At 32.5% G+C, this 27497-nt stretch overlaps 1 protein-coding gene across 1 annotated transcript; it reads right to left on the reverse strand.

The window, feature by feature from the left end:
* Positions 1 to 182: 182 nt before the first annotated feature.
* LOC130904266 (uncharacterized) lies at positions 183 to 27497 on the reverse strand. Its single transcript, XM_057816931.1, has 4 exons — positions 27387 to 27497; positions 7318 to 7460; positions 4354 to 4569; positions 183 to 468 (listed from the first exon to the last, which is right to left on the reverse strand). Exons 1-4 carry the CDS (start codon positions 27420 to 27422, stop codon positions 183 to 185), a joined length of 681 nt encoding a protein of 226 aa, XP_057672914.1. The 5' UTR covers positions 27423 to 27497.

Below are 27497 nucleotides of genomic sequence, written 5' to 3' on the forward strand. Positions count from 1 at the left end.
TTATTCTTAAGATCACAACTAGGACCTTTAATTATAAAGTGAAAAAAATATAGAAACTATACTAGAAATATCTAAAAATGCACTTTGAGGTTATTATAGTCTTTTTTAATTAGCACAATATCAAACTAAATTATTCAACAAGTATAAAAGAGAAAGATTTTCTCAAATATTGGAACTAAATTTTAACTATTGTCCACACCGCCTCTATTATTTTTTTTCTTGCGTTTCTTTTTAACAGTCACTTCACAACTACACCCACTTCTCACCTTGATATAGTCTAAAGTATAAGTGGCGCCACCATCTTCATGAAGGGGAAACATCGGAAACAAATTAGTTTTATTGTCAGTATTTTTAACAAGGGCGTATGTGAAACTATACATCTGTACACATCTAGAATTGTGATTTCTTTTATTAATAAAATTGCAGGGCTTGTCCAAAACGTATGGATGGCAGGATAACTCGTAAAATCTGAAAACAAATTTACACATTTTAACAATTCAAATATTTTATAATAAATAATAAATACTTTTAATAATAGAATTATAACTTTACGTGGAGCTATCTGGTAGCTTTCCAGATCACCATATTTATTTCAAAATGACTTTTACTTTGAGGACAAAAATGTGCTTTTAAAAAAGCTGAGTACAAATTTTAACGAATACTGCTGAGAGATGTGACATTATCTATAATAATGTTAAAGTTTATATTTGGAATTCCTATCGTATTAATGTTTTGAAACCTGTTTTATTTCCCTATTTCTTTGAGTTGTTACATGTCTTCGAACGAATAGTTATCGTTTGAAGATCCTCAATTCTGTGATCTCGAATTACAACTCTCTGTTTTGCGTGTGGAACATGGTTTCTTATAATATATCACAACTTTTTAATGAAATTAGTAAGTGAAATGGGCTTTAATTCAAACTCCGACATTTGTTACTAAGCTGAGAGAAAGATAACATAACCTAATTAAGAAAGCTAATTATATTTAATGTGAATAAGTTTAAGTACATATTCAATAAATCTAAATTCCGTTTATTTAATTATGAAGAGTACAATAACAGTTAACCGTTGACGGCAAAATTGTGTGACAAGCAAATTGTTTGCGGTTTGAAGGTATAACCTTTTATTGATTTTACTTACGTCCTAACGGAATTAATTCTCATGTTATTAACGTTCGTTCAAATTATTATTTTAAATTTAAAGTACGTGATTCAATTATTCTATAAACTGTTGTTTAAAACACTATTGCATTGTCAAATACATAATAATTATTCTGTCTGTCTGTAACATACAGGAAATCGTTATACGAGGATGGTTCTAGAAGTACCTGGCCTGATCTAGAGATGGTGGTAGTTGCTTGAAAAATACTTTGTTAGAAATTACACAATCGTTTAGTATTTGTTTGGCACATATCAATAGTGAACGTTTTCAGTGAATTTGTAAACATGGAAAAAATTAGTCTTTGTTACGTGATACAATACTTTTATTTGAAAGGCATTACTCCAACCAATATGAAAGCTAGACTATATTCTACTTAGGGTGAGACTACTCCTTCGTTATTATCAGTTAAATATTCTGTAGCAGAGTTTAAACGAAGCCGTACGACCTGCGAAGATAAGTATCGCAGTGGTGGACCAAATGAGGCGACAACTCCAGAAATGGTGAAGAAAATCCACCAAAAGTGGTACTGGATGATCATCGACTGAAAGTTCGCGAGCTAGCAGACATAGTAGGCATTTTAAAAAGTGCGGTATCTGAATGTTCTAGAAGTAATACGTATCTTGTTTATTATCTTCATAAACTGAATAAAGTACAACAGGACCTCTTTAATCTTAACTCCAAAAATTTACCCCCGTTCGGATTCGAGGAGCGTTCGAATTATAACACAGAAAATCTATAGAGTATATTTTATGAAATAAAACTAATAATATATTGAAATTTTGAATGTATATTCATCTGTTAACTTCACATTTATAGAACTTTTTTAAATAAATCCAGTATTTTTATTTACCGGGAGGTATATAATGACAAATAATTCTCGTAATTTACGTGAAAGAATTTTTTCTGGCAAAGATACGAGGGTGAATCAAATATAAACAAGACTTATTTTTTAAAATACATATTTATTTTGATTTTAAACGCACAAACAATCATAGTTTATTTTTCTACATAATCTCCTGATTTAGAAACACATTTTTCCCAGCGTATAGGTAATTTTTTAATTCCTTCCAGGTAAAAAGAGTCAGGTCGTGTTTGTAGCCAATTGCGCACATATGCTTCAACCTCATTATCGCTGTGGAATTTTTGCCCTCCCAAAGCTTCCTTGAGAGGACCAAAGACATGGAAGTCGCAGGGAGACAGGTCTGGACTGTATGGAGGGTGTTCCAGTGTCTCCCAACCCAGTTGCTCCAATTTTTGTACTGTCAGGGCTGCCGTATGGGGGCGAGCATTGTCATGGAGGAGAATCACTTTTCTCATTGGAAGGTGTCGTCTTTTGCGGCGATATGCAAGTCTGACCTCAGTCAAAATTTTGCAGTAGTACGCCGCATTAATTGTTCTGCGCTCATGCAAAAAATCAAGGTGCAGCAGGCCACACTGGTCAAAAAAAACGGTAGCCAAAACCTTGCCAGCCGATAATCGTGACTTGGCTTTCACTGGTCCGGTTTCACCTTTCTTCCTCCACTCCATACTCGCTTGTTTCGACTCAGGGGTGTAGTGATGCACCCACGTTTCATCACAGGTGACAATGTGAGAAAGAAATGGGTCTCCTTCTTCCCGAAATCGAGCAAGAAGACGCTCACACCCTTGAAAACGATTCAGTTTCTGGTCAACTGTCAGAAGACGAGGAACCCACCTGGCACACACCTTGCGATACCCTAGCTCCTCTGAGAGTATAGAGTAAGTGCTCCCATAACTTATTCCAACCTTAATTGCAATATCCGAAGTTGTTAGACGCCTATCACCTTCAACAAGTTGATGAACACTGTCGATGTTGCCCGCTGTAATGCTGGTGCGGGGTCTGCGGTCATGGCTCTCATTTTCAACACGTTCACGGCCCTCCACGAACTGTTTATGCCAAGCAAACACTCTAGCTCGCGACAGCGTCTTTTCCCCGAACTGTGCAGTCAATCTTCTCAAGATTTCGGCCGGTTTTACACCTTCTGCAGCTAAAAACTTTATAACAATACGTCGCGCAATAGAGGGAGGTACCTCCTGCTCGGACATCGTAACGATGGACACTGAGCGAGTATATGATGATGAGTCACGTGCTTCCCCCACTCCTGACAAACCAACCTAACAGCCAATAACAGCGGAACGTTCTTCCATCACTATTGCGCGTGCAGGTCCAAAAGTCTCGTTTATATGTGATTCACCCTCGTATATCCACTTGGTCAGCCTATGCAAGACATGTATTCAAGGCAGACACCGCGCTTGAATTGAAAACGCTTACTTCTGGTTCAACGTGAGACATTTCTTCACATTCGCTCTCACATACATGTGTTACTTGTCTAATTATTTCATCATCAATAAGAGGCTCAGTTCCATTTAGGTCATCATTGTTTAGCTAGAAGCCATTAATTTCACCATCAGAAAAGCCTCTATTAACGAAAAAAGTCCAAGATTTTTTTATTATATTCGCATTCCAATTCAACCAATGAAAAACAGATTCTTTCATAGAGGACTTCGTAAGGACATTGGAAACAGTACATTTAGATTCCTATGTTGGTTTTTATAATTCACCTTTATATATTGAGTAGCGTTTTGGTCCATTGACTGTATAAGGCTGTACAAATTTCATCAATGGATTGTAGGTCTATTATCGAGAAGCAAGATCTCGTCACCCATGCATTTCTTTGCCCCATGTAAAGTACTGGTTGCTTTCGTACAGATGCAAAGGCTGTTGTGCTTTGTCAATGACCAAGAAAGGCAGTTTGTGCGTCCAGCAGTATTTGCACAGAACATGAAAGTTATTCTTTCTTTGGAAACTTTAGAACCTGGGGCTCTAACTTTTAAGTCATGTGTCAGTATTTTGTTTCGTATCGTTTTCAAATATAAATCAGACTCATCCGCATTATAGATTTGATCTGTAGATAAATCTTTCTTATTGATAATATTCGCGATTTTCATATTGAATGTAATTGTTAATTATTTTGGAATTGTTGATAATAATGATTTTTACCCCCTAAATGCATCTGAAGTAAAGCAAAAAAATTTTGGAGTAGGTTTGGGGTGAAGCCAAGCATCTAAATATTTACCAATTATACATGTGATTCTGGACTCATTGTGAAAATTCAATTATTTTAATTTATATATTACATAATATTTTTGAATACACATATTTTGAAATCCTCACCTCTGTTTATAATTGGGATCCTGATACAGTTCAACTAGCAAACCTTGCGGATTGGAACCTCCTGTTGGTTCAACTCTTTCTGCAACGGTTGGACAACACTCTCCAGTCTTATTAGGAGGTTGATGATATGCTTCGAGGTGTGCGTTATTTTTATGATGATGTGTTTTTTTGTTTAAGTGATTATGCTGGTGGTCTTCTACTACGTTTGGCTCGACTCTGTAATACAAATTGTAGAACCATTCAATAAAACGTGGTCATGAGATAATAGTAATGGCAATATTTCTTATTTATTCAACTACAAATAAAGACAATGGCAGTTTGTGTTATTTTCAAAATTAAAAACAATCAGAATTAAAAATAAGTAATCAAAAAGACAGTTTCAAGATCAAGTAAATTCTTTCTTTTAGTTGGAGCCCTAGGAGGGTCTACCAACATTAATATGAATGATTCCATTGCTGGTAGTTGTAAACATTATCATTTTGCATATAAAAAGAATGTTGTCTAGGTATTGTGATTGTGTTTTCTGTGCCTTTCTGATACCTACTGATTATAGTCATCATTTGTTTGGTAAAGGTTTAGGAATAAGTATTGTTGGGGTAAAAGATAAAACTGTCACTTATCAATTGCACTTTGTTGTTTTAAATTTAGAGATAAGGAAAACCGTTTTAAATTTTTATGAGTGTGGATCTTGCCGATTCAATTCCAATCTTAATCTCTAAATCAGGGTTCCATATCTCAAGTATTTGAAGCGGTCTATTCTCTCAATGGGATCCGTTTCTATATACAGATCTACCTTTGGTATTTTTCTCTTACTAATCACCATAAATTTGGTTTTTTTCTGTTGATCTTAAGACCAGCTTTGTCGCCTATTGTAGTTACTCTATTGAGAATCATCTGTAGATCTTGAGAAGTATACAGTATTTAAAATTTGAACTATTTATGTAGTCTAAAATAATTTCGTTATTATAAGCTTCAAAATTCTTCATAAAACGAGGGTAGTGACATTCACAGTGCATTTCTATCAAACAATCATGTCCGACTATTATATTAACTAAATAAAAAAAAGTTTGTGTAGACGTTATTGTTTATTAGAATCCATATATTATAAGTTTTATGTACACTTCAGTTCATTGAATTAGCAAGTGTTGCGACAGATTTTTGTAATTTCTTCAACTGCGTGTATTTAATTGACTTTTGTTGCCATGCTTACCAATATTAAGTTATTAGGTAAGTATTTACAAAAAAAAGTTCCATTATACCATAATTATCAATCCTTTCACTCCAAACTCGGGTAGTATCTTTTTTTCTTCTGAAGACTACTAAAGCGCAATAAGTCCATCACTCACTAATATTAAAAAATATTTTTTTGTCTTTATATCTATAACGACAAATATCTTTTTACTCCATCTTTCTGAATCAACATAGAAGAGCTTTAGTTGATTTGCACACTTGGTTAAAAACTGTTCTTTGGGCATTAAGAAAAATGCTTTTAGTGATCTACATTGAAAAAAAGAAGGTAATAAAATTGGAAGACCAATTTTATTACGACACACATCTACAGAATGAAAAATTTGGAACAAATCGTATTGGATCATATTAGAACAGCGTATTTGGTTGCTTTCAGGCCTGATTTCTGTAAAGATTCCGGCAATGATTAGGTGGATAAATCCGTCTCCAGTACTGGAAGGATTATTACGGATTCCTGCGACCTGTTATATTACAGGCCGTGTCTTGATTTCTGCAACGAAAACTTTTTTTTCCAATCACCCATAAATTTTCAAGTGGATTTACATAAGGACTATAAGCCTGCCATGGTAGTAATCTCAATATTGTTTTGTTGAAATCATTGTTGAATTATGCGGGCGGTGTAGACAGGACAATTATCATGTTGGTAAATGAAATCGTGTCCTTAATAAGTTTGATTTATTGATGACAAAATAATGTTGTCTGGAATTTTGAGGTTAACTTCAAAGTTGAACCTTGCACCAATTCCCCAACACACGCCAGTCCCATTGATACTCATCCAATCCTAAACATTTTCTGAAAATTTGCCGGATTTATAACTTTTTCAAATGTTGAATTTAGGGACTTTATGCATCATAGGCACAAGAGCCCCGGGCCTAGGGCTCCAGGTTCTGAGGAGGGGCTTAAGAACCGAATAATAATAAAAAAAACAATTTATGAAATTTCTTTATAAAATGTATGAGAAAATTTGTCAAAATCGATTAAATTATCATTGAAACAAATTTGATCTAAAACATCACAATCAATGTATCAATAAAAATTGTTTCGATACAGAAACACTGCAAAAATCTCTTTTTTACGTAACACTTTATACATAACTTGATGAAGCTGTACAAATTGATTTGTTTCTTTCAAAAGATTATGTAATCTTGTACACCGAGAACCTTTTTTTAGAGAAGGGACCTACTCTATGTTTGACCTACAGTCTCTAAAGACGATAACTTGTTTATCGAAACGCGCGTTAGATAGTGTAGTGTGTGAGTGTTGGTGTAGTGGTGATGTAAACAGTGTGATCAGTATGAATATTACCAACGGTTCCAGAAATTGCAACTTCATTTACATTTGACTAAACATATACGTTTTTTGTGAACTATATTTTTTGTGTGATACCTTTCCTGAAAACTTTGCTAATTTGGTAAGTAATAGGTTGTAATAGTAGGCAAAAAAAAATTCAAAACGCCGGAAATCAACGGAAAATTGAATAGCAGCACTGTGTGCCGCTAGCGGTTAGGAAGGATACTCAGTAAGCTGCGTGTTAACTGTTTTTCGGATACTGATATAAGTTATTTGACTTTGATAATTTACTTTTCAGATTGGAATAATTGAATTAGATTTAGGTTAGTTACTAAATTTTCCATACAAAATTGTGTTGGAGTAGGGTAAAGTGCTTACTTCGGAAAACGGTAAATTATTAGTGTCCATATGAATTTTATTACTTACTCGACTTCGTGAACGTGAGGATTACGCCTGTTTTGTTTATTAACACCTCGTTTGTGGCGATAGAAGTCGTAGAATACGTCGTGAGTTTCGTTGAAATACTCGTTGCAAGCGACTGGAATGACCACAGCGGCTAATCCAAGCACCTGAAAAAACATATTATATAATTAGTAAAACATCAATCTTAACGAACGACATTAAAAAAAGGGAAGGCGCAGTTGCACTTCAAACTTGATAAAATAGAGAATTTCATTATGTGCTTGTATCCTAGTATTACTAGGGTGAAATCTATCATTTTTTACAGTATACGATTTAATTTTTGAAGCGTAATAAATAATTGAAATAAAACAATTACAAACTCATATAAATACGTGAAATTACATATTATACATACGCCTGAGAGCGTTCGAAATAGTACAATGCTTTTTAAATAGGTTCTGTCAAAGGTAATGTAATTGTAATAATTTTGTACTGTCATTAAGAAATGTGAAATCGTCATTTTGGAAGATATTTTTTAAATTTTCATTGATAAAACACTGATTGTTAAGCTAAATAAACATGGAAGGAGAATCTGATTGCACTCCTCAAGATTGCACTCCTCCTGAAATTGCGGGGTTCGACTCCTGGATGTCTCTTTTGTATTTTTATTTTTTCTAATTAAACTTTTTTTAATTAATAATCCATGTTCGAGTATATTGATCCACCAGTGATAATAAGTTTGGTTAATAGCTTGGCTTGGCATTAAAAGAAAATAATTATCTCGAAAAATGATATGCAACATATTCAAGAAAAGGATAAACAGATAATCAATTAAAAAACAAAAAACAGAAACGAATCATCAGAGCATAAAACATTTCTCCCTACCATATGTACAAGGACTTTCCCGATAACTAACGTATTATTTCAATCAATATGATACGAGTATAAATCATAAAGGACATAATACATAATCCAAATATTTCACTAAACTAAAATCTAAGACACCAAAAAACAGAAGAAGTAATATAATATATCAATTACCTTGTACTAATTGTTATGCTGTCTACATAGGGCCGACATTTCAGTATTTAGAAAATAGACTAAAAGTTCATCAATACTATTAGAAAAAATAAAACTGTATAAATGAACCACAAAATATCATAAAAACATATATTTAATTTTAAAGATTCTTGGAACGGAATCTAATACTAATACACGAAAAAGGGAATTTTTAGAAATGTTTCACATTCATAAGTACGAAAAAGCTATAAATGATAAAAAAGACCTAAATAATTTCATTTGTTAAAACAAATTTCTTTTTTTATTGATCTATTGATTAATATAAATACGCAAATTGTCAGTGTCGATATCATTTTGATAAAGACTAGAAGTTGAAACATCAAATTTCTGTCTTTCAACAATTATAGAAACTAATTTTAAAACAGAAAAGACCTAAAATCAAGAACATTTAAAAGCTTAATCATATCAAAAGGTCTAAGAAATAAGGAACTGAAGAAATTTGAATATTGATATTTATATGGTCTTATTCGGGATCTTTTAAAAACTATGTAAAGCTTAAAAGCGTCAAAGCAGGTTTTGAATGGACCTCGAAATTCTTGTATTTATATATGGCCACCTGGTACTAAATATATTTACGAGCAACAATTGAAATTCTTACAAATGATAATAACGTTTGTTTCTGTACGACCGATCGTTGCTTAAAAGTCATTGGAACAATAAAATTTAATCAATCTGCTTAAGAGTAAGTATTCTAAGAATTTTTTATGATCATTTGTTCGGTGTAAGTTTCATATTGCGATTTTTAGTACCGTGAATATCGAAAGAAATGAAGTTATCGTGGCAAAGGAACATATTATGTTATTATTGTAATATTCCCATAAACATTTCACATTTACGATTTTAACCCACTCATTTAGTTCGAACATATAATCGAAAAATTTATTATCTTAAGTTCTGTCCCTCAGTTACGGTGTACATTAAAGAAAAATCAGAGGCGTCCTACATAATAACGATTATAAACCAAAAATTTTTATTTGGGCTGTAGGAAGTTAGTGAGACGAATTAAATTTTAAGCTTAACTCGAGCCACGTCAAAAATATAATGTACAGGACTGGAAACTAGAATTTTAGCCAGAAGTACAATGTTCTACAATTCTCGTCAAGTAAAGTTAAATAAAATTCTCAATTCTGAAGGTAGCTTATTGAATAATTGGATAAATTTATAACAAACATAAGTGTAGCGTGGACTAGTATTTTAGGAATGGCCCTGATATAGAAAACAAAATTCGAAAAAGCTGTAAACGATATAATACACCTAAATAATTTATATAAAATTTAAAGCTCTATTTTGTAAATTCTAATACAACTACAAATAATTTAATTGATGACTGCTACATATTTTTGAGATGAAAAAATTTCTTGTTCAAATTTTTATTTTGATATTCATGATATATAATATGATCTATTGGTTAATTAATAAATACAGAAAATTTCAAATCATATTTTGATAAAAAGTGAAAGTAGTCGAAATGGGAAATGTCCTTCAAATTAAAAAAAATAGTTATTTATGCAACAAGTGAGTAAAGAACTACTGTTTTTCACGAGTAGGACGGTTTGGCGATTCCTACGAGTGAAAAAAGTTACTTTACTCGCGAGTTTCATACAAAATTTTTTCTACATCCGTAGGCATAAAAAAAATCGAAAAAATTTATATAAATTTTTATTTTGTAATAGTAATATTAAAAGTGTAACTGTGAGCATTATTAATTTGAAGTGAAGAAGAAGTTACATTATTATTGGTACATAAATATAGCCAACTGATTTATTTTTCATAAATATGTAATTTCAAAGTTAGCTAGTAACACTCTTTCTGTGAAGCTGCCTTTTTAGTACGCCACTCCATAAAAGAATTATATTCCTTTAAATACTGTTACTTGGATTTTTCAGAGAGAAGATTCATAGTCGCTGCAGTTGCCGATTCAACATCATCTTCTGGTGAGCAGTTTAAACTTTCATCAGTTTTACTCTCCATCACTAATAATAATAATAATAGTACACTGCTTTTAATTAGCCACAAAATGGATTTTCTTCCAGGAATATCAAGAAATAAAAGTGTGACTGTTTATCGGAGAAACGAATTAACATGAGAAAGAAAGTCCGATATTTTGATAAAACAATTTCATAATTGTGTTAAAAAATTACACGTTACAATGCTTTCTCTTTGGTTTTAAGCAGTGGTGAAAATTGGAAATAAGTTGCGGCGGGTCAGTTCTAAGTTCGCACGAATTATAGCGAGCTTATAAGACCCTGCAGGAAACGATGGGTCGTTTAAGGTAGCTTAGATATGTGATAATCGGTCCAGCTAGAAGCTGGCCCAAAAAAAGTCAGTTAACTTAGACGCGTGTGACGATTCATAATTGTTGGAGCAAGTATTTAATAGTGAGTTGTGACGTGTACCTATTGTTGATAAAATGTATTATCCTTCTAAAATATAAGTTAATAACGGCGAAATTGAACAAGCATGTTCAACCTAAGTTTGTGCGAAAAATATAATTGAATTTTTGGGTGTTGAGTTGTGGATGTTTCGTTTTGGTTTTCAAGTGGGTTGTTTAGTGGCGAAGTAATGTGGAGTAAAACTGCGATGAAAGATTTAGGACGTATCCTTAAGGAAAAAAAAACGCACGAAAAAAACAGATGAATATTATATTTATTTACTCGATATTGGGTAAACAAGTATTTTCACACTCAAATAATGCTATAGACCTATTCCTCTTTGTGGTGCATTGGAATTAGCATTAACAGTTCTGGACAAAAATGAAAAGACAATGAACAAATATATTTTTCAATGACTGATAGGTTTTAGCTTGGAAATAACTACCGAATTGAAGAATCATTCTGATAAAGCAACAGTTTTTATTGGAACATTCCACTGAACCAGAACTCAGCAGGAATCCAAGAAAAACCAAAACATACAATATCAATCCACATTATAAATTAATGCGTATCCTCTCCAGAAAGGCTAGACACCAAATGAATCTGGAGCAAGATCTTAAAGAGCTGAATGGGGTCTACGATACCAACGAATCGAGTTGCCCCATACAAAAAAGGAGGAAGGTAGCGATATTCCCTGCTGGAATGATCATCTGTCCAAGTTAAGAGTCGAAACACGAGATCTCTTTAATAGAGCAAAGTGTTCTGGGGACTGGCAGAACTACACCAGAAAACTCACTGCCCAATAAAGAAATTAGGAAAGCTTCAGAAAATTCTGCGAGGATATTGAATCTACATCTGCAACTTAAAGACTTCACAAGGTCTTAACGAAGGTTAAAGTCAATACAACCATGGCACTGACGAAACCGGAGAGAAGACTAAAGACTCACTTTCCAGGAAGTGGTGATCCATCATCAGAAAACAAAATATTAAATCATAGTTAAACTATGGGACAAACTACAGCAATTACAAAACAAATATGCCGCAGTGGATTTCAGTGGGCTTCAAACACTTTTCATTTCATTAAGTTGCCGTGAGTGGAGGGAATCTTCCCAGCCCTCCTTCTCAGAGCAACCTTCATACCAAAAGCAGGAAAAGAAGACACATAACATCCAAAATACTTCAAACCAATCAGTCTCACTTAGTTTCTATTTGAAACGTTGGAAAAAGTTGTCGACAATTACATTAGAACAGAGATTCTGAAGTGGACACCTCTCCATTTGTATGAATCTGTATACCAAACGGGCAAATCTACGGAGACAGCACTGGTACAATTGACAACTGGAATTTAGAACGCTCTGACGAACAAAAAAACTTAGTATGTACCTTTTTAGACATAGAAGACGCATTTGGCAATACTCCACACGAAGCTGTCAAAAGGGGGAGTCGCATTCCCATTTGGGAGCTTAGTAGTAGACAAACTCTCAAGGATGTGCTGAATTTTTAAAAGGATTAACAGATCAGCTGCAAACGCTGGGTTTGACAGTATCGCTGCAAGATGGGGGGACACAATAGATCCTCGCAGTATCCACATACATACACACAATATTCTAAGAAGTTCAAAATGATCTTCTCAAATGCATGCTTTATGTCTGCCACGATGAAACTGAGAATGAAATTTAAAAAAGTAATTATGTTGCTGGTTAACGTTATATAAGCTATTAAAAATGAGCATGACATTACGAAAACATCTATAATCGAACAGCCTATAAACTTGGATTAAATGATAGGGATTTTAATTTTCCGTTGCTAATGTTTCACGAAATTATACTTCATGTCGATATAATGTTTCAGCAGTTGTGAACACAAACTACAGATACAATCAAGGCTAAATAGAATTTATACAATTTTCAAAAGGAAAAATTTTGAACCAAATGGATAATTTTATTGAAGAATTGGAGTCACAATTATCACACGAGACTACAAAAAATATATCTCAAACAAAAAAAGAGACAAAGTTTCTACTGGAAACCTGATTTAACCTATTTAACTTTGAGAATTTCACAGATTATCAAATTCCAGATGCTTCGATGTTTGAAATAGTAAAATCCGTTACTTAATAAGAATAGGGTGAAAACAGAATTGACGGTTATTTTTGAAAGATAAAAATGAGTTGAGAGGTGTTACTGGTGCCAATACTTTTTTCCTTGCTTTTTCATGAGGAATCTTGTATTATTTTTCAAAATACATTGAAACACATACAAATTCTAGAAAATTCGCATATGTCAACATCAGAGACCGAAATATGATTCTTAATATTAAAAAAATTAAAACTTTCTCAATGAAAATTGTATGATATTTATACGGTGATAAATATTATTGGGGCGTTACATTAAAAATTGTGAACTATTTTGTATCTGGAAGCCAAGCTACTTTCGATTTATATTAGCTAAGATGTTTTTTTTTCAATTTTCAATCTTTTTGAATTTATCACTTTTCGTATTTTGATTCATTTTTTAAACCTTTGTCTAAATATTTACCCTTACGTCTTTATTTCACACGTTTCCAGGGATAACTGACTTTTCTTTTAACATAATATACGATTGGATATCGTCTTGAAATATCATGTTATCAAAGCGTATTTTTGAGATGTAAAAATGTGTAAGAAACGCTACTGTTTTTTAAATAAATGTATTAAAAACATAATATAGATTTTATGTCAGATAACTAATAGTTAAAACGTGAATACTCGAATGACACTTTATATCTAATATAAAAATTATTATTGCAAGCCTTCTATTTAATGGGAATTTTAATTTATAAAAAATCTCTAGGTTATCCTCAGATTTATTTCTCCTTCATATTAAGAATAATTCCAATTACGTATATGGAATGTATCGCTCGATTAAATTGACACATTTATCTAAATTGATATGTTAGATTAAGTATTAGGAAGAAAAATTTCATTAAAATCGACTTAGAGACTTTTATGGCCCTATTCAATTTAACGTATCGGGTAGATGTAGAATTTTTAAGGTGTTTCATTGAGATTTGGATAATTCCTATTTGCATATTTATTATATAGAATCACGAAAACTTTCTAGCAGAGATGGGTGGATGCTTTAATAGTTCAATCAACTTTTAGAAACATATATTTTGTGAACATTGTATCAATTAGAGTTGGAACTATATAAATATCATTGACTTGAAAAAAAAATCGTGGTAAAAAGAGGTGCCACAAATGAAATACAACCAAGAGGTATTAATTTTTTAAATCCCGTTACATGGATTGTGAAACAATCTGAAATCCTATATTGTAAACAAAGTATTTTGGCACTGTTTTTAAAGGACCTAAGTACAAATAATCAAAAAGGTATTGTCGTTGACAACAGGTTATAAGTTATAACTTACCACCATGGGGGTGGTAATAATTTATGCCATATAAAAAATGTATCTAATTTACTTGCAAAATACCTTTTATTTATTGAGTTTCAACAACACTTAGTTAATAGTTATTTATGCAACAAGTGAGTAAAGTAATACTTTTTTTTACGAGTAGGACAGTTTGGCCGGCAATTCCTACGAGTGAAGAAAAAGTTACTTTACTGACGAGTTTCATAAAAAAAATTTCTACGTCCATATGCCTTAAAAAATTCGACAAATCTTTTGTCAATTTTTATTTTGTAATAGCAATACTAAAACTACAACTGTGGGCATTATTAATTTGAAGTGAATAAGTTACATTACTATTGGTACTTGAATTGGCAACATTTAACGAGTTCAAAGAAATAACATCATCTATAGTTGTATTAGTACCTATTGGATTGTTGGTAGGATCATGAACATTTACAAGTCGAACTAATTGTTTCCGTTAAAATTTTCATAGTGGAATTCATTTTGTTTTTTAATAAGTCGTTTACGTAACCCTCTGCAACTGTGTTGGATTTTCATCCACCGGGCTTCTTTAGTTGAATTGTATCACCACCGGAAGCCAAAGAGCGTCGAAATGTATGCCCAGTGTAGTTTTTTGGATTAGGTAAATTAAAGTATGTTGCGATAAACAAGGGAATTTATGGAAAGGTATTGATACCTACAACTTGGGTTTTGTATTTTCCATTTTTATACTGCAAAAAGAAATGATCTGTTATGAAATTTGTGGGTCGTTAATTTCTATTTTTTTAATAAATGTTTACCAAGTTTAATTTATTGTTAGACATTTCACCAATAACAGTAAATCGACGTTGAACATGTGTTTTTGTACCAGGTACTGTGATCACTAAAACATTTCCGGTATTATTAATATAGTTACACTTCATTTTATACAATTCCTCCCTCCGCAGATCTCATGCGATTCCGAATATTGAAGCAACCTGAAAGATGCTACAAATAATATCTAATCTTACTTTAAAATTTTTTTCTGTCATATCTTATGCATGAGATAATGATTCTCTGGAGCTTGCAACAGAAATTTATTAATTTCTTCACTGGCAAATGTTTTAGATTTTTCGTGTCTATAACCAATTGATTTATTTTTCAGATATGCAATGAGTTGTCTACGTCTTTATGTACCATTAGGGTGCATTTCTGTTTTGAATAAGTCGACCAAAGTGTTGAAAACTTCCACATTTTGGATTTAGTTCCAAAGTTAGTTAGTAACAATCTTTCTGTGAAGCTGTTTATGCCTTTTTTAGTACGCTTCGTCATAAAAGAATTAAATTCCTTTAAATACTGTTCCCTGGACTTCTCAGGGAGAAGATTCATAGTCTCTGCAGTTGCCGATTCAACAACATCTTCTGGTGTGCAGTTTAAACTTTCTTCAGTATTAATTAATAATAATTATACACTGCTTTTAATTAGACACAAAATGGATTTTCTTCAATGAATATCAAGAAATAAAAGTGTGATTGTTTTTCGGAGAAACGATTTGATAAAGTTGACAGCCGATTATATTAATAAAACAATTTTATAATTGCGTTAAAAAATGACTCGTTACGGCACTTTTTTTAACGCAAAAGAGTGAAAAAATGAACCGCTGCGATACTTTTTTCATGCTTTTTGAACGATTCAGAAATAACATTTATGAATGCAAATTAATGAAAACAATGTGAATATTAAAACGGACGTAGAAAAAAGTATGTTCAATTGACAAATCTATTCTAAATAGTAGATTGTGCTTATTATTTAACTCTTATTATTATTTACAAATCTAAAGCACAAATATGAACGAAAAATATGAGTAATCCAAACAAGATTATAGACAAAAAGCCAACGTTACCGAAAATAGATTTCATGTAATATGCTCATCTCCATTAATAGTTGTAAACATCTAATTATGATGTCACTAAGTTAATTTGCACAACTAACCATACGCCTATTTGGATTTGAAAAAAATATATGTGTATTTCGAGGTTTTCCCAGGATATTAAAAGGTGTTAATTCGAAAACTAAGCAGCTACTAATCGGCTTTTTTGTTGAAATCAATTTTGTTAGTCGTAAAGATATTTAGCAACCTTTCGTTAATAAGGAATCAATTGAGGTATTTATTGATATAATATCCTATATGTAGGATGGATAATTTATGAGTTCAGAATTGAAAAAAAAATGTATAGAATGGCGACTTACAACAGAGTAAATATTACCAAAAAGGATTGAGTTTTAACGGATGTCTAAAGAGATCCACAATTAGTAAAATTTTGTGTGAATTACTTTATCAAACTAAGAATTTGTGAATAATTAGGAAAATATCTAAATTCATAGCTGTGGTAATTGCATGAGTGTGAAATTTTTTGACAAAAAAAATGTTAGGAATCAATAACTTTTGTTTGAATCGTTTCAAACTTGACCAATAATGAATTGATCCTCATACATGACTGGAAGTGTTTTTAGAATGATTCTTTTATAATGACTTTGATCGAGTCTGTTGTGGCCTTTTCATAGTTAGCAATGGCTCCCTTTTGGCAGACAGACAATATTGTTGTTGTTAGATGTTTTGACTGTTCAAAAACGTTTTTGATGTGTGAGAGTTCGCATTGTCGTAGTGTAGAATGAATCGTTTTCTGTGATTGGTTTCACTGATCCACTTCAGGGAAACAAATGCTGGTGTACCACGCTCTAATGGAACGGTGACGACATATCCAGTTATTGCATAAAGACAGGCGACTATTAGCGAACAATTTTCGTTGTATTTGGCTCGTCTTTAAAGATCCATACAATCGATTGTTGTTTAGTTTCGAGTTTATATGCATAGATCCATGATTTGTCACCTGTCACGATCTTGTAGAGGTCTTTTGGAGCACCGTGATGATGATGAACCTGCAATATCAGTTAATGCACAGCATCGATGTTCTCTCGCACAACAGCCGATTTTGGACTACCTTCATGAATTCAGCAAAGCACGCTGGTTCGAGATGATACTTCATCACCAAAACTCGAATCCACTTGATTGGAACACTGCTATTGGTACACAATTCATCTACATTTGTTACTTTTATACCATACAATTTGGCTACAACTGCGCTATTCCGGAATGGTTCTGAACTGTTATTTAATGTAGATAGCTGGAACACTTTTTCAAGTTTTCTCCCATATTAGAAACGTTCTCTTATCTCCATAAGATGACCGATGACCAATAGCTTATATAATATTTGCCTAATAGTCAGTTAGTGCAGTTTTTTGCAAATATTTGAAATCAAAAATTTTGTTAAAAATGTCTCTCAATCGATCAAAGCTGGAATCTAAAACATGAAAATTTATATCGAGAATATTCAATCTTTTTGTTTAGTTTATATACAAGTTGTTTCTGAATTTATGCGACGAAATTCAGAAGTTGATTGCTCGTATGAAATTGGATCTTTTCTATAAGAAAATTTCCTCAGCCTACCTCTTTCCGAGATATTACTCTTAAATGATGGTGGTTAAAATTGAATTTTTTTTCAAAAATTTCAGCAATGCCAGAAACTCGAAATTCTGTGATTTTCGTGCACTGGCAAAAGACTAACTTATTCAATATTCCTGTTACATTATACGGGGGTGAAATTAGCAACCTTAGATCATTATTCTACACGACATTCATAGTTGATATCAACGATTTGAAGAATCGCATTCAAATAGCATGTGACACTGGTGGTTAGTCCTTTGTTAATGCACAAAAATGACAGAATTTCTGAAATTTTGGAAAAAAATAAAAACCCAATTTTAGTTACCACCTTTTAAGGGTGATATCACGGAAAGGGGTTGGATGAGGAAATTTTGTTATAGGAAAGACCCATGTTAATTTCTTTTAAGCAATCACCTTCTGAATTTTATTCGCATGCATTTAGAAGTATCCTGTATATTTTCATATATAAATGTTGCTATTTGCCATTTTGTCTTGGTAACTTTAGCCTTGCATGGTATATTAAACTGAGTAGCGATGTTCGTTTTGTATCGTGATCATTTATTTTCCGTTCATATTACCTTCCTACGGTCCCTTGTCAACAATTTATCTACAACTGAATGGTATATTGTAAGATTGTTATTGTTAGAATTATCCATTAGCACCAAGCAACATTCCAAGCTAAATAACTACTTCATCACAATTTTTTTCTTTGATAAAACTGGTTAAGTAAAGGTATTCCACCATGTGTTGACTGTTGTTTTAAACTTGGAAATAGAAACATTTTGATAAACGTTTCGTAACTGTATTTCTGATGGATAACAGCTGTTCATTTATGAAATGTCCACCCCTTAATTGAGTAGATTGCGGATGAAAGTTAACAACAAATACGGAAGACATAGATTTTACCTAACTAATAGTTATAATGTAGTTTGATTGCTAACAAGCTTCGTAACTACGTTCGGTAGACGAAGAATTTTAAGATTTCGAGTCTTGTGCGGATTGAAACTTGTTTTACAATGTTCCAGTGTCGGATAAATAATCTTTCAATATATGAAAATGCCTTATTAGTTCATTAATATGTGAAACAGCTTTTGAGATATTTGAAATACTAAAATTACACATACCTTAGAATAATTATTCGGATAGGAACATTCCTATATGTTGCGTAAACTACGAGGGTTGCTACTTAAGTTTTCAGATAGACAAATAAATATTTATACGAGGATGTATTGATATCTAGTTAGCCTAGATCAGTACCATGCATAAACATAATATTGCGTTACTACAGCATCGAACAATAACTTATTAGAAGTGTCAGTGTAAAGTTTGACGTCAAAAAAGTGAACCAGAGTTACGCAATAAATTAAAAGAAAAAATATTTCCACCGAAACAGTGATAATTGAAAAATTGAAGTATCGAGCCATCATCAAGTACTTGTATTTAAAAGGGTTAAGAGGTAAGCAGATTTACGAAGATATACTCAATGTCCTTCGTATGCGACCGTGAAAAATTGGACTGCAAGCTTCAAAAGAGGTAAATTTTCCATTGAAGATGATGACCCATCAGGTAGGCCAGTTTCTGTGTTAGTCCCCGAAAATATCGATGCAGTTTATGACATGATTATATCAGACCGTCGAATTGGGCTAAAACGGATATCTGAAGCACTGAACATTTCATACGAACGCGTTTATCATATAGTTTACGTCAATTTGGACATGAGAAAAATTGCTGCATCGCGTTCGATCTGTGCTCGATTTGAAAACGATGGAGACTTCTTAAACCGAATTGTTACTATGGATGAGACTTTTCTACGATCCAGAAACAAAGCAACAACCGATGGAATGGTGATACTCTGGTTCTCCAAGACCAAAGAAGTTTCGTGTCCAAAAATCTGCTGGAAAAGTTCTTGCTTCAGTTTTTTGGGATTGCCATGAAGTGATCATGATTGATTTTTTGGATTAGGGTAGAACAACAACTGGAGATTACTATTCGACATTACTGACCACTCTAAAAAATTAAAGAGAATAGACGCGGAAAGCTATCCAAAGGTGTTTTGTTTTTGCAGGACAACGCCCCTGCACAAAAATCTCATGTTGCCATGCAAAAATTCGTGATTTAGGGTTTGAATCACTAGAACACCCCCCTTTTTCACCAGATTTGACTCCGTCCGATTATCATCTCTTTCCTTAACTGAAAAAAAGTTTAAAAGGGCGTAAATTTTCTTCCAACGAGGAAGTCTGGCATGTAGAGCAAGAAGAAATATTTTTTTGGAAGTTCTAGAGGTTTCAGGTTCGCTGTAATAAATGTATCCAATTAAGACGCGAATATGTTGAGTAATAAAATATTCTGACATTGAAATTTTGTTTGGTTCTATAGTAGGCTAAGAATTTTTCAATATATCCTCGTAATTGTATGTGGCTTTATTGTTTTTCAGAATATTCTCCATTGAGATCAATACACTTTTTCAAGCATTTAAACTTAATTCCATTTGATTGAGGTAACTCCAAAACAGATGATTTGAACGGACTATGAAAGGACTATACATTGGATGACCATCAATTCGATGTTTTGACTGTTCAAAAATGTTTTTGTTTGAACTGATGTATGAGACGTCGTATTGTCGTGGTGGAGAATGATTCGTTTTATGCGATTGGTTTCCCAAATTTTTTCGAACACTTCTGGCAAACAAATGCTGGTGTACCATTCAGTATTGATCGTTCTACTTTGTTCTAATGGAACGGTGGCGACATGTCCAGTTAATCCGAAAAAAACAGGCGACCATTTGCTTCGAAGTACTTTGTACGCAAACAAATTTTGTTGGACTTGGCTCGTCTTGAAAGACCCATACAGTCGATTGTTTCCAAGTTTCTGTTTCAAATGCATAGATTCATGATTCATAGATCTTATAAACGTATTTTGGAGCACCGCGATTGAGTTTTTTCAGTATTTCTTGGCAACATGACGATCTTGCATTATCAGTATTTGCACCGTACCGATCTTCCCTTGCACTATATCAGATTCTGGACGACCTTCACGAAATTCATCCTGTAGTGAACGGTGACCACAATCAAATTCAGCAAATCAGCGAAACTCGTTGACTCAAAATGGTGCTTCAGTGCCAAAAGTCGAAGCGAGTTGATCAGCACAATCATAAAAAATCATCGCACGAGAATGTTCGTGATTTAATTCCATTTTTTGACCAAGTCGAATGTCCCAAATATCTGTAACAACTCAAATAGCACTTGTATAACACGTTGCTAAGTACATCTACAATCAAAAATGTTGAACTATATGATGGCAATGTCAGGATTTGACATATTCACATCAGTGTTGCCATATCGTAGCATTTGAGTAGCAACCCTTGTAGGTTCTATTTCTTAAAAAGTAGCTGAATAGTGATATTTTGCAACAAATTGTAAAATTCTTCACTGGTCCAATCTTCTTAATATTCGGGATCATTAAATAATCAATTATTACGATGTAATACATAACAATATCATAGTGGGATTTAAAAGTTTTAAGGTTATGTTTCTACTGATACCTAATTATGATGACTTATTCGACAAATAACGCGAATAATTCGAAGCTTTTATTCATTAAAAGGCGGAGATCGAATTTTTAGCTTAATTCAGTGAATAAGATATTGATAGTAGGACTTTATCAGTAGGTGAAAAAAGTGAATCCAAATCATTGAATACGATGAATATTTTAAATAGAAAAACACATGTTATGTGGCACCTTATTTAAAATTAATTTCAATGTTCTATTCATGACTCTCAGTAGTATTATTAACATTACAGTGGATGGCATAGTAAGGGTGTGTAATATCGATGAACATATTATTATCAAATTAAAACCAATAATAGAATATGCTGATTATTTAACTCAAATATCAAGGGGCCGAAAAAGTGTTGAAGAAAATTAGAAAAAAATTGTAAGGAGGTAGGAAAACGAGAATTGAAAATTTTTTTAGAAGATGCAATTTCATTTATGGAATATGTAGAAGGGTCAATACAAGTTTAACCTTAAGTTAGTGGGGTTGCCACCCTTGTCCCCCGGCCGCCATCTTTGAAAAGGGGTGAAAACACGTTTTTCGTGATATCTCTGAAACTATCGTATTTTGTAGCAAAAAAAATTTCGAAAATAGGCTTACGATAAAATAAATATAAAAGTAAGGTAAACATGTTTTGACCGGGTTGTCATGAGCATTGACGAACCCGGTCAATTTGGAGCGCGGGAACAGCGTTTTAAATGAATGAAATTTAAAAAAAATATACAGCAAAATCTCCATGAAGAGTTCCTCTAAAATTGTCGTAAAATCAATAGAAAAAAAGTTATTACGCAACAAAGGAAGTTTTTTCACTTTATTGCTCATAACTTTTTAAATTTTGGATTTATGACAAAAAGTCAAACAAACATAATTTTAGGCAAAGCGATTTGCTACAAAATATATCTATACAAATTTTTTGTAAGATTGATAATTTCAGAGATATCGCGAAAAACGTGAAAACGTGTTTTCACCCCTTCTTCCAAGAAGGTATCCGGGGGACAAGGGCGGAAACCTCACAAACTTGTGGTTAAGCTTCCCCGACATGTCACATAAATAAAATTGCGCCCTCTAAAAAATGTTCAGTTTGGCCTTCAAATTGTAACATTTCAAAATTCATTCACTGTAATCCTTTTTCGAGCTCTAAACCTTTGGTCGTTACACTGATTGATCATTCTTCCAAAATAGGCTTTATGTTTTTAATTACAGTTTTCTCACACCATTCACAAATAATAGGCAATAGTGAGATGGGTCTACACGACGTCAATTTGTTTTCTGGTTTAATTGCTTTAGCCTACCATAATCACTTCAATCTCATTATTTAATAACCGCGCTTTTTATCGTACTTCAGCAAGCAAAAGCAATACAAATAACGGTAGTAAATTTCACCAATAAGTATTCGTAGTGGCTAAAATTTATTTCAAACCTGTTATCTTGACCGTGGTCCAATTTAAATATGTATCTAAATTTAATAATCAACCTCTTGGATTTCCACGCCTATGTCTATAAACAGGTGACCTAAGGACGTAAACACACACCTTACGATTTCGATATAAAGATATCGAATTTACACAACAGAAAATTATGTTGTCAAAACCGACAGAACAACAATTTATTTTGCGGTGATCTCGACACATCGAAGTGGTGTTTCGAATGCGGCCGCTTTGTATTTATCTTTTTTTTTTGAATTCTCTTAACTTTATCATTCGGTCCGCGATTTATAATGGCTGAAAAAATTTCGGCTACTGGATGTATATCAAATAACTCCGACAAAAATATCCTGGAAAGAACTAAATTAACTATCTGCATGACAATACTGAAAAATTTTAGTTGTAATAAAAATGTTTTTAGAATAAATATTTCTATGTTTTACTTACAGTTTTCATTACAAAGGTTTCTAATATTGTTCCTCAGAACAACGAAATAAGTACATTTTATTTTATGGAACCCCATATTAACATCGAAATTTATATAAGAACACTTTCTTAAGAAATATGTTTATAATTGAAACTTAAAGTTTCACTGTGGAAAATAAAATTCTTTTACGGCTTTATGGATAATTTTGTAATTTGGTATTATGTTTGCCATTTATACGTAGGTTTAAAAGTTTGTTACACGATTCAGTCCTAACACCAACTCAAAACACATTCAGAAATACAGATTCAAATGTGAATTTCAATATGTTTCTATGAATACTTCATAATCTAGAACTGTCTGTACCGCTGCGCTGGTTCACATTTTATAATAAATGAAAATTGTACCAATTAAATTTTCAGGAATGTAATAAGACAATGATTTCATGAGATTTATCAAATGTTCAGTTTTAATTTCCTTTGGTAATTTCAACGGGTTTTCTATTGAGAAGTTATACGCCAGCAGAAAACATCCAGTGATCTATTGTCAATTAATCTCTCCCTACAAATATGGTTGATGATGTTTCCTGTATAAAAGTACGTACTTCATTGACTTTACCAAATATTTGTGCAAGATAAGGAAATTTTGTAAGCCATTGTTCATCGAAACACTAAAAATATTGGGAGCCTCTTATTTATCTCATTAAGAGGACCTTACAAAGTTTATATAACCTGGCTAGAGCTCTAGCTCTTGAAGAACAGAAGTGATTCGTATTAACTTCCCATTTCTTCACAAACCTTTTTGAACAATCTTATATGAATCTGGTGGAATTCTACGGAACCTCTAGTTTCCGCCACGTTGTGACCCACTGCCTTAGACTATACATTTGAAAGTTACTCCTATTTTTTCCAGCAGCTGGAAGTGGCTACACATCTATTAGGACATACGTTAATCAGTGGAGATTTTCGATTCGCTTTTCGCTTTTTTAAAAACGGGAATTCAATTTTTCAAAAATCGAAACCACTTTCTGATCTCGACGTAATTATCAATTTTTATCAATAGGATCATTATAATAACTATATTACTACAATGAAAAGTTTCAGGCGAATATTTTTTACAATGATATTGTCAATACAATGGCACAATTAGTGTTGTTAATTACTTCCTCAATTTTTATTCCTCGATATAACTTGTTATTTATATAGTCGTTTGTGTAATCTTCGGCAACTACGGTTGATTTACACCGACAACTAAGTACTATTAGTAATAGTAATGACCGAGTTAATTTAATGAGATAAATATATCTGAGTTCGTTTCTCTGCCGGAAATTTTGTACTTTTTAAAGTAGCAACTCTTTAAGAAGGCGTTACGTGATAAAATTGGAAATAATGAAGCTTAAAAACCAACAAATAACATCATAAAACAAATAAATCTCCAAACAGAAGCTTACGGTCAAGCATTTGTTTACTCTACAGCGACCATTTTGTCATTTCGTTAGATTTCTCAAAGATTTAATTTTGACGTGACTTTTGACATGAAAATTGATTAAAATTATTCCATCGAATTGTCAATATTGATAAAAGTTCCTAAGGAGGGTCATTAGTTGCTAATATTTTCTTGGTTATCCTTAGATTATGTGAAAATTGTATATAAAATTTTTTATAATTTTGATAAAAAAAGAAACCATGAAAATTTTCGGTTTTTTGTTATTAGAAGCCTCTAAGGAATTTATAATCGCTCATAGTAGTGCAGGAGCGTTTTGGTATTAATTCTTTTAGATGTTTTGCTCGATCAAAGTCGCAGTTCATGGTATGGTCTAAGTATATACGTATATTAGAGTCTCACTTGGATTTTATAAATTTATTAAGTATTTAGCTAAAAAACTATTGATAAATGGTTATGTTTCCTTTATATTATGATGAGCATGATATCAGATATTGGATATATTTGGGGTGAAATATAGTGGACAATTGAATAGCATTCAACTGAAGTGAACTAAGTTTTATCTTCGTTTGAGGTGAGTTTCCGTACTTACGTTTCCTTACCTTAAATTTTTTAATAGTCCAGTCAAATAAGACTTTGAAGGTTACAAAAATTCCCATAGAGCTAAAAATTGGTATGAGTGTTCAGAATACTATTATAAATGAATTGCGAAAAGTCCCCATCGTTACAACGAGTTGTCTGGGACCACGAAGAAACATTTTATAATATTTTTGACAAATATGCTCAGTATGTATGTAGACATTTTGGCCATAGAGTGACTGTAGTATTTGATGGTTACACCGATTGTAATGAAAATACTAAAGCCGCAGAATAACGACGTCTAGCTACAACAACATCTTCATCTTCTGATGTTTTTTTTGATGAAATTATGACAGTTCCCACAAGCAAACAGAAATTTCTTGCAAATACCCACAACAAGATTCGGTTTACTTTAATGTTAAAAGAAAAATTTACTACTGAAAATATTATTGTAAAACAAGCTGAAAACGATGCTGATGTTCTGATCATTGAAACAGCAATAGAACAATTCAACTCAACAAATACAACTATTGTAGTTGGTGAAAGTGTCGATTTATTAGTATTACTTAGTGCTCGAATTCCAACAGAAAAAAATATTTATTTTTTTAATTCGGGAAAGACTCTTTCTGAGCTTTTCCAAAATTCCAACCTAACCTAACCAATCACATATATTTTTTCTACACTCAATAACTGGCTGCGATACATTAACATTTTTTAAGAGGGGCAAAACAACTGTTTTGAAATTGTTCGAGAAACAAAATTTAATTAATTGTGCTGAAGTTTTTAAATATAATAACTCTACTCCAAAAGTTATAATCACTAATGGAATTCGCTTTGTGCAATTAACTTATCTTGTCCCAACCTCTACTGCTGGTCAACAACATCTATTCCGGGTATATTATCAAGTTCAAGTATGGCTAGGTAATAAAATGGAGCCAGAAGACTAGGGTTGGAAGTTAGTTGACAATGCATTGGTTAAGTTACTCCCGCCTACAATAGAAAAACTCCATATCACTATTTTTTGCAATTGCAAAAATGTTGCAATGCTAAATGCGGCTGTAAAAAGGTTGGACTGTTTTGTTCTTTACCATGTTTCAATTGTTAAGGACAGTCGTGCTCTAATGTTGAATCAATACTAGATGAGAATAATCACGATATCAGTGATGAGACATATGATGCATCACTTTTAGAACATATTTGTTTCCAGTAGATAGATTGAGAAAAAGAAGATGAAGAAAAAGAAGAAGAAAACAAAGACCGTACACTAGAAGTTCCATTGGATTATTATGAATCCGACGAATAATTTTTCCAAATTATTTCATAATTTACACATCTTTCATCATTTTCAATACTCAGTTTGAATTCAATACGATCACGATACGATCATCAATAGATCGTGGAATAGGCCTACCGGGGAAAGCACGTTAAAAAAAGCGCCAAGCATACTACCTCACAGGTGATGTGGAAACGTGTGCATATTACGAATAAAAATATTTTTTCAATTCTTTCAACCGCTATATCAAAGAGATGGCAATACTTATGAAAAAAAGTGTTAATACATTATTTGTAAAGAATTGGATGATCTACAATTTTTGTCTGAAGTATTTTTGCTTTAAAACTCACCGATTAGCAGAAAAACACGAAAAACCTATTTTTGCAATGTTTCACCATCGATAAAATTTTTTGCACAAGAGGGATTGATGAGAACTTTTCACAATTCATTTATAAGAGTAGTCTGAACATTCATTTTTTAGTTCTATGGGAATTTTTGTAGCCTTACTTCTTTTTTAGGACGAATTTGACTATACTATAAGGTAATTAACATCTAGTACCGTTTGGTGATAAGTACACGATTTTATTTTTCACAAATCTATTAAGATTTAGGAAAGTGAATTGCATTCTTAAAGTTGTTTATTTATAACTCTAGTTTCAATGATATTATTTTTGTAAAATTTATTTCCTTAAATCTTTGGGGGGGTGTGTTAGCTCTATGTTTATAACTAGAATAAACTCTATCATGAAAATTGAAGGCAGTTACGTGAAAAAATAAGACAGTGTTTCTTTTGATGATTCATCACAGAAAAAATATATTTATTCAATGAATCGTTGATTTAAATTTCAGCGGCTGTGTGTTAATACTTTTTCTGACAATTCTAATGAACAAGATTTATTATCTTTTCAATTTACGTCTTCAAAATATTAAAAACAGTTCCACATGTAAATAGTAATTCTACAAATCTAAACATTCGTGAAGTGATGATTTTTTTATTAACTATATTCAATAGAGATATTGTGATTTAAATGGCGATCTCCATTTTACTCTACAAATTAATTTATTACTCACCGCAATAAGGGCTCGGATGAAATGTGCAATTAGCATAGTAGTCAGTAACGGCGTTGGTTGAATTTCGAGGGGTAAGGGCAACACCAACCCTCGCACCTCGGTCCTTTTTAT

The sequence above is a fragment of the Diorhabda carinulata genome, chromosome 2 (genome assembly GCF_026250575.1).
Source record: "Diorhabda carinulata isolate Delta chromosome 2, icDioCari1.1, whole genome shotgun sequence".
NCBI classification, from domain to species: Eukaryota; Metazoa; Arthropoda; class Insecta; order Coleoptera; family Chrysomelidae; genus Diorhabda; species Diorhabda carinulata.

What these genes read in the sequence shown, in the direction of transcription:
- LOC130904266 (XM_057816931.1), bottom strand. Translation starts at nt 27,422, where the DNA reads ATGCTAATTGCACATTTCATCCGAGCCCTTATTGCG. An exon ending in TCATCCGAGCCCTTATTGCG is followed by an intron (nt 7,461 to 27,386) that starts GTGAGTAATAAA and finishes ATGTTTTTTCAG; the next exon opens with GTGCTTGGATTAGCCGCTGT. An exon ending in GATCCCAATTATAAACAGAG is followed by an intron (nt 469 to 4,353) that starts GTGAGGATTTCA and finishes ATTTGTTTTCAG; the next exon opens with ATTTTACGAGTTATCCTGCC.